Source organism: Bipolaris sorokiniana (genome assembly GCF_000338995.1).
Source record: "Bipolaris sorokiniana ND90Pr unplaced genomic scaffold COCSAscaffold_10, whole genome shotgun sequence".
In the NCBI taxonomy this organism is placed as follows: domain Eukaryota; kingdom Fungi; phylum Ascomycota; class Dothideomycetes; order Pleosporales; family Pleosporaceae; genus Bipolaris; species Bipolaris sorokiniana.
The window spans coordinates 454,666-467,187 of record NW_006911904.1 but is presented as its reverse complement, the minus strand read 5'-3'; the positions used below and the strand labels follow the sequence as shown (position 1 = coordinate 467,187).

Below are 12,522 nucleotides of genomic sequence, written 5' to 3'. Positions count from 1 at the left end.
CATCATCTAGGCGCTATAGGAGTGAGTTTGGTGAGAGCAATGCGAGTGATTGGCATTCGGATTGATCGAGGGGACTCCTCTTCTCTCTGTCGACACACTCCAATATGCTTAGAGGGTCCTTTCTCTCCGTTAGCCTTTCTTTTCTCGCTTTCTTTCCAAACACCGATGTCTGGGTTGGGGGGGTGGAGGTCTAGGAGTAATGGTACGAGATTGCGTACATCCAGCTATATTTTACGTTTGATATGGGAAATGCAACGATTCTCCTTCTTTCTACTTGCTGGATTCCACGTCGCCCGTTCGCAAATGTCTCGCACATGAGATTGTGTAGTGCCCCAAAAAGGAAAGGTAAAGAGTGGGATAAATAGGTCATTTTAGATATTACTATGCTTCAGTCGGCAGGATCAATAACTATCTGGTCATTTTCCCCTCCCTTCTCCCTTAAGTCCTCTCTCTTGTATGGGGCCTTTGCCCAACATCCCAGTGTCCGAGTTCCTTCGCTCCAAGAACCCCCGATATATTACTGAAAGGGAAGTCCTGGAGGTAAAAGGAGGGGTTGGGGATATTAGGGGACATCAGGATGAGCTTGGCATAAGGTTTGCTGAGTGAGAGGTAGTTGACAAGGGTAGGGTGTGGCGGGGGTGACTATTTTGAAGATTCGGGGTTTGTTGGGGCAGGGGTTTGAGTGGATGGTGGAAATGGGGTTTGTAAGGGATGGGGTGGTAGCAGAGAGTCGAGTGTTTATAGGCTTGCTATACGTATTTGGGCTATTTTGTAGTTGTTTCTTGTATGTGAGGCTGCCTGAGAAGCGCGGTTTTATGAGTAAGCTGTCAATAGAAAAGTGTGCGGTTCTGACTTGAAGCGTGTCATTCGAGGGCTAGGGTTTTAATATTGGGAGTAACACGCTTCTTTTTAGTGGTTTTGACCCAAGTTTGAATGCTGTTGCTCTGGCTACTGTCTGTGAAGCCTGGGGTGAGATGAATGGGGTTTCGCTTTCTGGTATATTAGCAAGTGGTGTCCGTAAGTAAAGGCAAGACGTCCTGTTATGGCAAACTATACGTCAGTTACCACGGCGATCCAGTTGTGCTTTCGAGATTCTGATTTGCACCTGAAGATCTCGACTAGTGTAGCAATCAGTAGCTTATGACTATCATCACTTGAATAGGTGAGTCCGTGATCAACGTCTCCCTGCTTAGCTTGGCAATCAATGTAACCATACATTTGGAAAGGTCGGGGAAAGGCGAGAAGAAGTAGTTCACTCCTGAGCTATCAGTTCCGTCTAAGATAAAAGTAGCGCGCTCCTTAAAGTTTAGCCTTAACCCCAAAGCTCTTCTCCACAACCTCCACTCCCTTACTCGCAACATCCTCGTCTTGACTCGGCGTCCCAGTGCTACATCCAATGGCTCCAACAACGACCCCATCTTTCTTGATCGGAACTCCACCTGCAATCGTCATAAATCGGCCTCCGTTGCTGTGGTTGATGCCAAAAGCGGGACCGCCGGGCCAGACAACGTCTTTGTAGATGGAAGTTGGAGCGCGATGACCAGCCGCAGTAAAGGCCTTGTCGATAGCAGTGTTGATTGAAGTGAATTTAGCGCCTTCCATGCGTGCGAATGCGAGAAGATGGCAGGCGTTATCCACAATGGCGATGTTCATCGGGACTTCGATTTCCTTGGCTCGTGCCTCTGCAGCTTCGAGCGCGACGCGTGCGCCGGCGAGGGTCAGTGTTGGAACCTCCTTGGTACTCATGTTGGCGGCTGTAAAAAAAAATGTTTCAATTATGTGTTGATAAAGGTGAGCTACCGTCCTGTTGGAATGACGCTGCGTGTTGGGGACGCGTCGAGTGTTGGTCCCGGATATTCACGGACTTGTGAAGTATATCATGGTTCCTTCGCAGCACTCACGTGGCGAGTGGATACGATATATCACGTGAACAGTACCTGCATCGTGTCGCATCAAAGCCAGGATACTATATGAGCTCAATCTTCTCGTTTCTACAGGAAAAAAAATTCAACAGTAAATACAGTGCAAAATCAAGCCCTAGGCAGGCACATGGGAGACTGGTAACGAAAATCTCGTTGGCCCGCGGCTTGTCTGGATCTGAGAGTCCGACGTGTGCATTGTGGCTCGTTGCCTTTATCTTGCCAAGCATCATCTTCATCAAGAGTAAGATACAATAATCCACCTATGGTCGATTGGATATTTCATCTACATTCAACCCTCTCAAGTCCGCATGCTGACCAACAGATGATCGGTACTTCTAGCCTCACCGGGCTTGGGACGTACTTTTTGTCAGTGTTGCTCCCATTACTACAAGAAATAAAATCCATATCATGGTAGTAAAACCACCATGGTGAGCCACTGCAAGGTACGGCTTCAGAGGGCATGGTACGTAACAACATTCAGCATGCTGCAGCTCGATCGTAACGTTTCGGTAGCTGTAGATCACATAGACTATATGCTGTACGACATTCTCTAAATCATCTAGCATGGCAAGCCACCAACTCTTGGCGTATCCACATATCCTACTAGAAGCCCGTCAGGGTTAGGGGAAGAATTTGATCTTCAATATCTTCATCCACAAATACCAAACACAATGATGCGGATTTTCACCTCATGGCGCTTCCAGAGTTGGAGAATATCTCGAACTCACCGCTTGTTGTGAAACTGTCAAGGATAGAACTGAGGCTAAGTACATATACCCCTGCCCAGGTGAACGTTTAACTTTCCTCGTTGAGATCCTTGAGACATTACGGTCTCTTATTGGCTTCTCAAGCCACATATTGTACCACCGATGCCGGAAAATATACGTACTGAGGCGCCGTGCTTAATGAGCTGGATCCAGTGGCTTCATTGGCACTTGGCGGCGCCGCAAAACAATGCCTCATCTTGACAACGAGCATCCTACGTATATAATATAATCCGTCAGACCAGGGGCGGTGGTCCCGATCTGCCCACCTCAATCAAGCACGCATAGATGCAACATCCCTCCTAACGTGGTACGAGTGTTATCCGGAAACTTTCTGTGTTGTTCATTTCAAACCCTGGACACATTTTCCAGACGTGATAAGCATGATGAGTACACAATACGAGAGCGAAGTTTCTGCATTTCCTGCGCAAGGTCGCGCAGTTCGTACTGAGCCGACCGATGTACAAGGCACCATTTCTCCTTGGCCGGTCCGAAAGGTGATTTAATCATTCGCAGACGGTGAATCAAGGGAGATATCGTCTGGTGTATACTAGTAAGCAGTACGACAAGGTGGCCAACGTGTCGGGAGAGGATGCGCAGCATCATTAAGGCGACCTCAGATGCAGGGGTCAGCCACATGCCGAAAAGATACCGACGCTAGGCCCGAAAAGGCGTATACAGCTGTGGCTCACCGTGCAAGACGTGCCTTTGGGTGCTGCCATTTTGCCTAGTACTTTCTTACGTCTACACGCCGTCACCTGGTATGCATCAACCAAGATTATCCGCAAAATCTCCGATGGACTTTGCTCCGCACATGGATACAGGTCAAGTCATGTATGGCCTGTCATACGTCTTGGACATCCCCGCTTCAGGCGCACTGTGGGTGTCTCCGAGTCAGGGGAGGCGACTCGTGGTGGAGAGCGTTGATCTCCTACTATGCATGCACGTTAGCCCATGCCCAGCAAGAATTTCTTCACTTGCCTCTGAGGCTTGCACTGCCAATCACACTTAGCACTGCTGGCTTCTATTGGTTCGCTGACGGCAAGCATACCGCCGCTACGTATACTGCTAACATAGTCTGGTCGCGAAAATCGCGGTCGGGCCACTACTGCCTGCCGTCAGATATCATCCTGCATAGTGCTTTGGGCTTCAGCATACATAGCTTCACTAGTCCCAGCCGCGTCACGTTGCATGCTATCTGTCTTGCCTGGTTCTCTTCCCATTTATTCCCGCTACCCGCTGCTTAACCCACGACTACCACCACTGGATTCGGAGGAGCGGTTCGCACGTTTGGACCGGCATCGAATACACACTACTCTCTACGTCACACTCGCCGCAGCAAGTTGGAGCAAAATGTCAGGTGTTGTCTGCGCCTGGGCAAGCCTGCCAGATGAAGTGTTGGAATGGTACGAGACGGAATTTTTGCCGCAACAGCGCAACGTAGAGGCTCAGCACTCGATACATTGCGAAGTCACCGCGAGCGGTATGGAGCATGAGCCAGTCGGAAAATTAGATGCGGCATGGCCCTTCCTTACAGTCTACGAAGTCAAAGATGTTGCCCAGACAAACAGAGAAATCGATATCGCATCTAATGACCTACCGGAGGCGGCAAAGAGTGGTCCACTCAAGCATGTGAACTTCGACGTCAGATCATACCGAGAAGTCAAAAGGTGGCAGAACGAAGATTTTGAAGGCAACGGGAGTGCGGGTAAGAATATCAGTCTGAACGAAGCACAACCCCAGGCTAATGCTGCCAGACATCGAACACATCGCAAGCATAGCAGCCATGGAATGGACGATCGATGAGGCCAGAGAAGAGGAGGTTTTGAAGTATTACTACGAAGTCGTTGGACCTACCATTTCCAGCTCACCTGATGTGCTGCGTTTTCGTCTCTTCAAACTCGACCGTGCAGTCGTTGTGGACAGGGATCAGAAGAGAACTTTTTTGGATAGCAAGGGTCTTCACCGATACTTTACTCTTGTCGAGCTCGAATCTGAAGAGTGGCCTTGGGATGTTGTTGTCGACATTGCAGAGAAACCAGGCTGGGCAGAGTACTTTGAAACACAGACAGTCGTGGTACGTTGCGTGACCAAAATAAGACATCATCTACTAATCAAACACAGAAATGGCAGCTTAGTCATTACCTAACGAGATCAACGTTCTGGGAACACAAGGAAAAGTCCTCCATTTCCTAAGAGGCGTTGAGGCGAGCAGATCATGCTTATATATTATGTATCTTAATCCGGGTTGATGACTATATACAACTCAGGGTGTGCCAAGATAACCAAAACCGCGACCGGCTCTTATCTACCACATCTAGATATGAAAGTTAGGAAGCTCGGCACCCTTCAATCGTTTCGGTCTCAACTGGGCATGTGCCAGACCCTCCTCCGAAACTTTTAGTGAACCAACAGGACTAGTGGCCTAGACCATATTTCATAAGAATAAGGAAGAAGAAGCTATAGGTCGATATGTACCGCTTCATTGCGACATGTTCGAAGTTAGACAAGAACCTAATCTATCCGTATGCGCATATGAATCTGGCACCAAAGCCTTACAATAAACAATTTATCAGCATCACTCACCTGCTGATACTCCGCTTCTCCTACTTTCCTCATAGCCTCCGCTGGATCCTCAATCTTAGGCGCCCCAATCTTCTGAATCGCCTTATACACGCCCACCGATGAGTACCCTATAAGCCCGCAAGCGCCTAAAACAATTTTCCCAGGTTAGAACCATCCAAATCAAGCAAAAGTCTAGAAGAGCCACAACTTAAAAAAAAAGAGAACTAACCAGCAGCAGGCTTGAAAGCGAGGTTCGCAATCCCCGTCACGAGGCCCGCACTAAACCCAATGATGCCGTTCTTTTCTGCGCCATCAATGGGTTTGGTAGCGAAATCACGGATACCATCGCCAAGGCCGTGGCCAAAGCTTTTTGCGCTCACCAGCAGACCGCTTCTTAATCCCGTCACGTCCTCGTATACCCGCACTTCTTCGCCGTACGTCTTGGGCAGGTTGTGGAAGCCCCTCGTGACGCCGTGCATGATCAGCGCAGGGCTCTTTAGACTGGTTGTTACGACGCGGCCGAGACCCTTGGCCGTGCCGAGCGCGACTTTGCCAGCGGCATGGGGTATGCGTTTCGATTTTGAGGATGAAGAAGATGCTGAAGGCGCAGAAGTGGATTTAGGCTCTTCTTCGGTCTGGGAAGAAGACTCTTTGGCCGAATGCGAGGCGTGGAACAAGGGACTGGCTTGCTTGCCTAGTTCGATAGGGCCTTCGGCGAGACCCAGCATGATGCCACCGACAACGTCGTAGCAGCCGAGTAGGGCGCCAGATATGGGGTCGGTGGGGTCACGCTTCATGTCCGTATCTCTAGTAATCCTTGCATCATCGTTAGCCTGATTCATGTTTCTAGCATGGGTTGATGGTAATTGACTGACAATCGTAGCTCTTTGGCCTCCAAAAGTCCTTCTTTGGTTAGTACGGCTGCCGCAAGGCTCGATAGTGGTGTGTTCTTCTTTTTAGCTAGCCATGCTGCGGGCCGGTCGTGCAGTATACTGCATGAGCATACTCCAGCATTGTTTTCTGCTACTATTGGATCGGTAAGGTGGTGGTAGCGTACGTGCGATGCAGATATTGGATGTACGAGTGGCGCACCTTCTCCAATAGGTGTGTGGTCGCTGGAAAAACGGCCCTGTTGTACATCACCACTCTGGTTATGCGATTCTAACGGTCGTTGCAAAGATCTTTGGGAATCATGATCTTCATGTATTGGCAAGTCAGCTCTCTGTGTTTGGTGCTCTTCATAAGCTGGTGAAGGAGGTGGTTGTCCTTGGTTGTCCTCGTATGCCGACGATAGCGAGCGCTGTGTCGGATGATTCTCGCACTCTGGGGACTGGTCTTCTACACGCGACTTTATATTTTGAACCTCCTCTGTATCTATTGTGCGTTCTTCATTTGTCACTAGTTGGGTGTACTCTGGTAGACATATGTTGTCGAGGTCGATGCTCTCTCGCGGGGTATCTTCACCAGCCGATTCTTCGTCAAACGAATCTTCATGTAGTGAAGCCGAAGCTTCAGTATCTGTTTCAAGACGTTAGATAAGTCCACTAAATCCTCTGCATACTGTTCTATCATACCCGTAACGTTTGGGGTCTCTTCATGCCCGCTTTCTGAGAGCGTATTTATTTCTGTCATTCTGCAAAACCAAAACAGGTGCTAACTACTAAGGGATCTCAAGACGAAGAAATTCAATTCGGGCAGACTTCTCGCCAAACTAATAAGACAGCCTTTGTGGTATTGAATGCTCAATACCCACACTAAATACAGAGGCGTTGCAGTCCGAGGCCGACAGCGCTAAACCGCATGGGGATGGCTTTTAGTACTGGCGGAAGGCTTGGTACGCCGACGGGTCTGGTTCGGTTCCGTCTATGTAATGTGCAACCGGGGGTGGACCTTTGTGTGAAGAAAAAGGCTCATAGAACGGTGTCCACTATACAATTTTAGAAGAGATACAAGTTCCGTCAACACTGATCTGAGGTCGTGTAAGGAGTTGTCGTGGCTGAAGCATACAGGTCCCGTGCAAGGCTGACGTGGTCATCAGGATGCGCGTGACGTGTCAAGCCAAATTGAAGTCTCATTCGCTCTGGCAAACATCATACAAGCTTATCTGCAGGAGAGAAGTCTTATTCTTTGCTCGCTAGCCAACACTTGCGGCTTCTACTGACAAGTTCACATAATTGGGAATGTATGAATTCTTCGGATTCGATCGCATTACCTCTTGAGGTCCTGATTTCTTCTATTCAACATGAAATACCTTAAAAGTGAACCTTACAGACAGAAATCTTGAATTAGATTTGGTTAGGGCAATAGTCATTCTGCTTTACAGTCACCGAAAAGGCCATTCTCATCGTGGATTGATATTAAACCGTGCATTGTATTCATTACACGTCCTGTGCTAAGTTAAAAAAGGCAGCAAACGTAAATAGTGCCATTGAATTTGGAACTGCGTGAGTGCCAACCGTTTATAGTGCGTGATCTGCTGTCGTTCTTGAAAGCCCTCTGGCGCCTAGGAGTACGCAAAAACAACGGCTTCGTGCCAAAAGTGCGCCATTCGTTTTCTATACCTTTTCCCACAAGTAGCAAAAGGATACGATATGCCTGACAAAAAGGCAAAAAAGTAATGAATGGGTCTTACCGCGACTCGAACGCGGGGCCTCTCGCAAGCTGTGCTCGGGAAATCCCTAAGCGAGAATCATACCACTAGACGGTGGGGTTGTTAGAACTGAAGGATATGATGAATTGTGATGTGGTTGCTTACCCATAAGACCAAACACGTGATTTCGATGGAGAAATAAAGAATTTGATATAATATATTGGTTATATATATCGATTTTTAAAGCAGCACGGGTGACGTTGAATTGGAAGTGGGGCTGTTCCGAGATGACTCGAACCCACCAACTGCAACTGGCGAATACGAACACAACAACCGCACGCCCTACGCTGTCACTACTACAACTAGAACATTCCACACAATAGTATGGGGTAGGCAATATCTCGGCTTGATTAGGCTTTTTCGGGAGCTAGTTATAAACGAAATGTTTTTAATGTTTGTATTCTCCTGTTGAGCCATCACAACTGGATGTGCCGTACGCACTACACGCAAGCTAAGATGGCTCAGCCGAACGTGAATATTCGCCTCGCCGTCTTCCCAGAAGATAAACCAACTGTGGAACAATTGTTCCTTGCCTATGCAAAATCACTTCCCGTTAGCCTTGACTTCCAAAACTTCGAACACGAGCTGGCCGAATTGCCGGGAAAATATGCAACTGAAAAAGGAGGCGCAGTATGGTTGGCGCACGCATCATCCTATGTGTCAGAACCAGTATCTTCAACAACATCACTTAAAATGAATGGAAAAACACAACCCGACCCCCAGTCGATAAGAGATGAAAGGGCGGTCGGATGCATAGCCATACGACCATTTTTCACTACGCCGACTACTGCCGAATCCTCAGCTTTGCTAGCGAACTCGACTTCATCAAGCACCACAACGTGCGAATTAAAACGACTTTTCTTGACCCCAGAATCCCGAGGGCTTGGTGCGTCGAAACTCTTGATGGATGTCGCAGTCTCTTATGTGAGAAAATGGGGTTACAAAGAGATGTTGCTTGACACGCTTAGGACGATGACACCTGCGCGGAAATTATACGAGAAGTATGGGTTCGAGGAGATTGAGAGCTACTATGAGAACCCAGAAGACGCTGTTTTCTATCGCCTAGCTTTATGAGGAAGCCCACATGTAGCTGTTTATATCACTCGATGCGAAATCATAGCATAGGCGCATGTAAAAAGGAATAGTGGTGGGGCTGAAAGTGGTTGATGTGTGGTGTAAAGCAATTAAGTTCAGGGGCGTGATCGCGCGTTGGAAATATCGTCATCGATTTCTCGCCTAGCGCGTCTTCCTATGTCGCGACCCCCATAGACAACTACTCCGTTCAAAAAGTTGTCGCCACTTCTCCCTAACATTAGCATTGGAAGTTACTACATTGCGATACTTCTCTCTTGTTTTATTTTTTGGCTTGTTGCACAATCTCATTTACTCCCTGCCATGAGCGCGATATCTAAATCCCCTTCTACGCCTGCGTCATCACCGCCACCTGCCACCATGGAAAAGGAAAACGTGCTACAATCGATACAGGAGGAAGAAGAGCGCATGAGGATACAGCGCGAGAAAGAAGACGCGAAACGCGACGCGCAACTAGAAAAAGAGAGAAAGGCCGACATTAAGAGTGGCAAGGAGGTATTGGATAAAAAGTTCCAGCAATTGGAGTTTCTCATGAACAAATCGAAGTTGTATGCGTCAGTGATGCTTCAGCAAATGCAAAAGCAGGAGGAAGAGGAAGAGGCGCAAGACAAGAAGACCAAAGGCGAGACCTCAGCGCGCGAAAGGAAGGCGGAGAAGACCGCAGCCGAATCGCAGAGACGAGCCACGCGCAGAAGCACAGCAAACGAAACGGCGACAGCGAATACAGAAGAAGCAGACACAGCACCAAAGAAGGGGCGCGGGAGACCCAAGAAACAAGATACTAAAGGCCAAGGAGGACCAAAGAGACAACAATCGGACATATCTAGTTACTTCAGTAAAGAAGAGCTGAAGAAAAAAGCAGATACTGCAGAGGCAACAGAAGACGACAAAGACAATGTCAAGACAAGCGATATCGGAATGACGAACCTGAAGTCTGCAAGACAGCCCAAACTCGTCACCGGTGGTACAATGCGGTCATACCAGCTGGAGGGGCTTGAGTGGATGGTGTCGTTATACAATAACGGTATCAATGGTATTTTGGCTGACGAGATGGGTTTGGGCAAGACTATACAGACTATTTCCATGCTGGCTCATCTTTGGGAGAACCAGTCGTATGGTCCTTTTCTTATTGCCGCACCACTCAGCACTACGAGCAATTGGGTTGCGGAATTTGAGAAATGGACACCAAGCATGCCGGTCATGCTTTACCATGGCGACAAGAAAGAGCGTGAGAGACTGCGCAGAACTAGATTACGGAACCCTGGCACAGCTGACTTTCCCATCATGGTTACAAGCTATGAAATTTGCATGAACGACCGCAAATACCTTACAAGTTTCGGCTGGCAGTTCATCATCATCGACGAGGGGCACCGCATCAAGAATCTCGACTGCAGACTGATTCGTGAGCTGCAACAATTTCAATCTGCAAATCGTCTGCTTATTACAGGTACACCGTTACAGAACAACCTGACAGAGCTGTGGTCGTTGCTTCATTTCCTTCTACCTACAGTGTTCGACAAACTCTCTACATTTGAGAGCTGGTTTGACTTTTCCGGGCTGAAGGACAAAGCCAGTTTTGAACAGTTGTTATCGGAAGAACGTCAACAATATTTGGTCAAGTCACTGCATGCAGTGTTGAAGCCTTTCCTGTTGCGTCGAGTCAAGACGGATGTCGAAAGCTTAATGCCCAAGAAGCGCGAGTACGTCTTGTATGCACCATTGACCTCGATGCAACGTGAGCTTTACCAAGCCATCCTCGATGGTACAAGCCGGTCTTATCTCGAAGACAAGGCAGTGGAGAGACTCAGTATTGGTCTCAGTAGCCGAGCGGGGACACCATTGAGCATTCGCAGTAACAACGGTGATAATAAGCGCAAAGCTATGAGCGACATGTGTACTCCCAACAAGAGTGCAAAAACTTCCCGCGCTGGGACACCTTCCTCTGTCGTATCGACTCGAAGCCGAGGCCGCCCAAAGAAGAATTACGAGGAGGTCAGTGACCAAAAGTACTTTGCAGACTTGGACAAGCCAGAGTCAGAAGATGAGAACGACGAAGATCTTAGTTCGGATGCCGAGGACGAGAAGATACGCGCAGCAACATTCGAAATTGCTAAACGTCAACTCATGCAGAAGAAGCTTGGTAATCCCATCATGCAGCTTCGGTTATGTTGTAATTCGCCGTACAACTTCTTCAATCCATTCATTAAAGTCGACACGGACGGGGCTGAGACTTTTGCATCAGAGACAGAACCGGATGAGACGCTCGTATCAACTTCGGGCAAGATGCTCCTACTGGACTCCATTCTTTCCGAGCTTATAGCCCGTGGTCACAAAGTTCTTATTTTCTCTCAATTCACAACTACCCTCGATCTTCTTGGCTACTATTTGAATCTCCGCTCCTGGAACTATTCTCGCATAGATGGTTCCGTAGCACAAACCGACCGGCAGGATCAAATCCTGGCATTCAACAAACCGTCATCTGCCACAAAAGAAGCAGCCGACATTTTCATCTTGTCCACACGTGCAGGTGGCCAAGGTATCAATCTAGCAGCAGCGGATACGGTCATACTTTTTGACAGCGATTGGAACCCGCAACAGGATCTTCAGGCCATGGATCGCGCACATCGTATTGGCCAAACACGTAACGTCATTGTCTACCGATTTGCGACGCGCAATACTGTAGAGCAGAAACTCCTTGAGTCTGCTGAAGCGAAACGTCGTCTGGAAAAGCTCGTCATTCGCAAGGGTGGTGTGCGGAATGATCGAGGTGGAACAAGAAGCTCAGAGAAGGAACAGGAACTTGAAGAACTTCAGAAGCTTTTGAGGAGAAGTGATGGAGAAAAGTACGATATCAACGAGGTGAGTCATGGCGCGAAATTACTGGGCAAAGAAGAGCTGGAGATCTTGTTGGATAGGAGTGATGAGGCATATGAGCGAGCGGAGAAGGGATTGGATGTTGGTGGAGACGGCGCTGTTTTCCAGGCTGTGGGGAAGAGGGAAGAAGGTGCGCTCATGGAGGGATTGCGGGCTTAATGGATTTAGGTTGATGGATGAGCTTTGGGAAATGATTTGCGTCATTAAACAATGTTATACTTTGCAGAATATACCTTGATTTTCAGTTAGCTTAGCAGTTACATCATCCTCCACTGTACCGCGACTATAGTGACTACCTTGTTTGTTACTGTCGCGGCGGTCATATTGCCGCTATAAAAGTTAACGCGTTTCTAGACGTTGGTTTACTGCCCTTTGACCGCGTGTGCCTTGTCAAAGACGGTAAAAGCTACTGCGAGACGCCTCATAACGGTCCAAAAGTCCTTTTTCAATGGGGTGACCCATTTAGCACTGAGTATGTATGTATAACCCAAACTAAGACGTCCACACTAAATTGAAAAAGTGTGTAGGTCACGGAGATACATGCATAGCCTATGCAGATTCTGCGGCCAAATATTCTCTTCCAAAACAGCAGCTCGAGGGATGAGCTACAATTCTTTTGCAGTTCGAAATGGAAGAAACAGGGTCACGCTGTATT

At 48.1% G+C, this 12,522-nt stretch overlaps 4 protein-coding genes across 4 annotated transcripts; 2 read left to right on the top strand and 2 right to left on the bottom strand.

The window, feature by feature from the left end:
• Positions 1-1,125: 1,125 nt before the first annotated feature.
• COCSADRAFT_38359 (uncharacterized protein) lies at positions 1,126-1,853 on the bottom strand. The gene has a single exon (XM_007703412.1). It carries the CDS (start codon positions 1,744-1,746, stop codon positions 1,300-1,302), a length of 447 nt encoding a protein of 148 aa, XP_007701602.1. The 5' UTR covers positions 1,747-1,853; the 3' UTR covers positions 1,126-1,299.
• A 2,186-nt stretch (positions 1,854-4,039) lies between these two features.
• COCSADRAFT_27922 (uncharacterized protein) lies at positions 4,040-4,882 on the top strand (the record flags this gene model as incomplete). The annotated part of the gene is made up of 3 exons (XM_007703354.1): positions 4,040-4,394; positions 4,444-4,763; positions 4,811-4,882. 3 exons carry the CDS (start codon positions 4,040-4,042, stop codon positions 4,880-4,882), a joined length of 747 nt encoding a protein of 248 aa, XP_007701544.1.
• Positions 4,883-5,200: 318 nt separating this feature from the next.
• COCSADRAFT_172879 (uncharacterized protein) lies at positions 5,201-6,883 on the bottom strand (the record flags this gene model as incomplete). Its single annotated transcript, XM_007703603.1, has 4 exons — positions 5,201-5,397; positions 5,481-6,067; positions 6,127-6,769; positions 6,826-6,883. The coding sequence occupies 4 exons, from the start codon at positions 6,881-6,883 to the stop codon at positions 5,201-5,203; spliced, it is 1,485 nt and encodes a 494-aa protein (XP_007701793.1).
• A 1,489-nt stretch (positions 6,884-8,372) lies between these two features.
• Positions 8,373-12,110, top strand: COCSADRAFT_121057 (uncharacterized protein). The gene is made up of 2 exons (XM_007703602.1): positions 8,373-8,902; positions 9,302-12,110. The coding sequence occupies exons 1-2, from the start codon at positions 8,595-8,597 to the stop codon at positions 12,024-12,026; spliced, it is 3,033 nt and encodes a 1,010-aa protein (XP_007701792.1). The 5' UTR covers positions 8,373-8,594; the 3' UTR covers positions 12,027-12,110.
• The last annotated feature ends 412 nt before the right edge of the window (positions 12,111-12,522 follow it).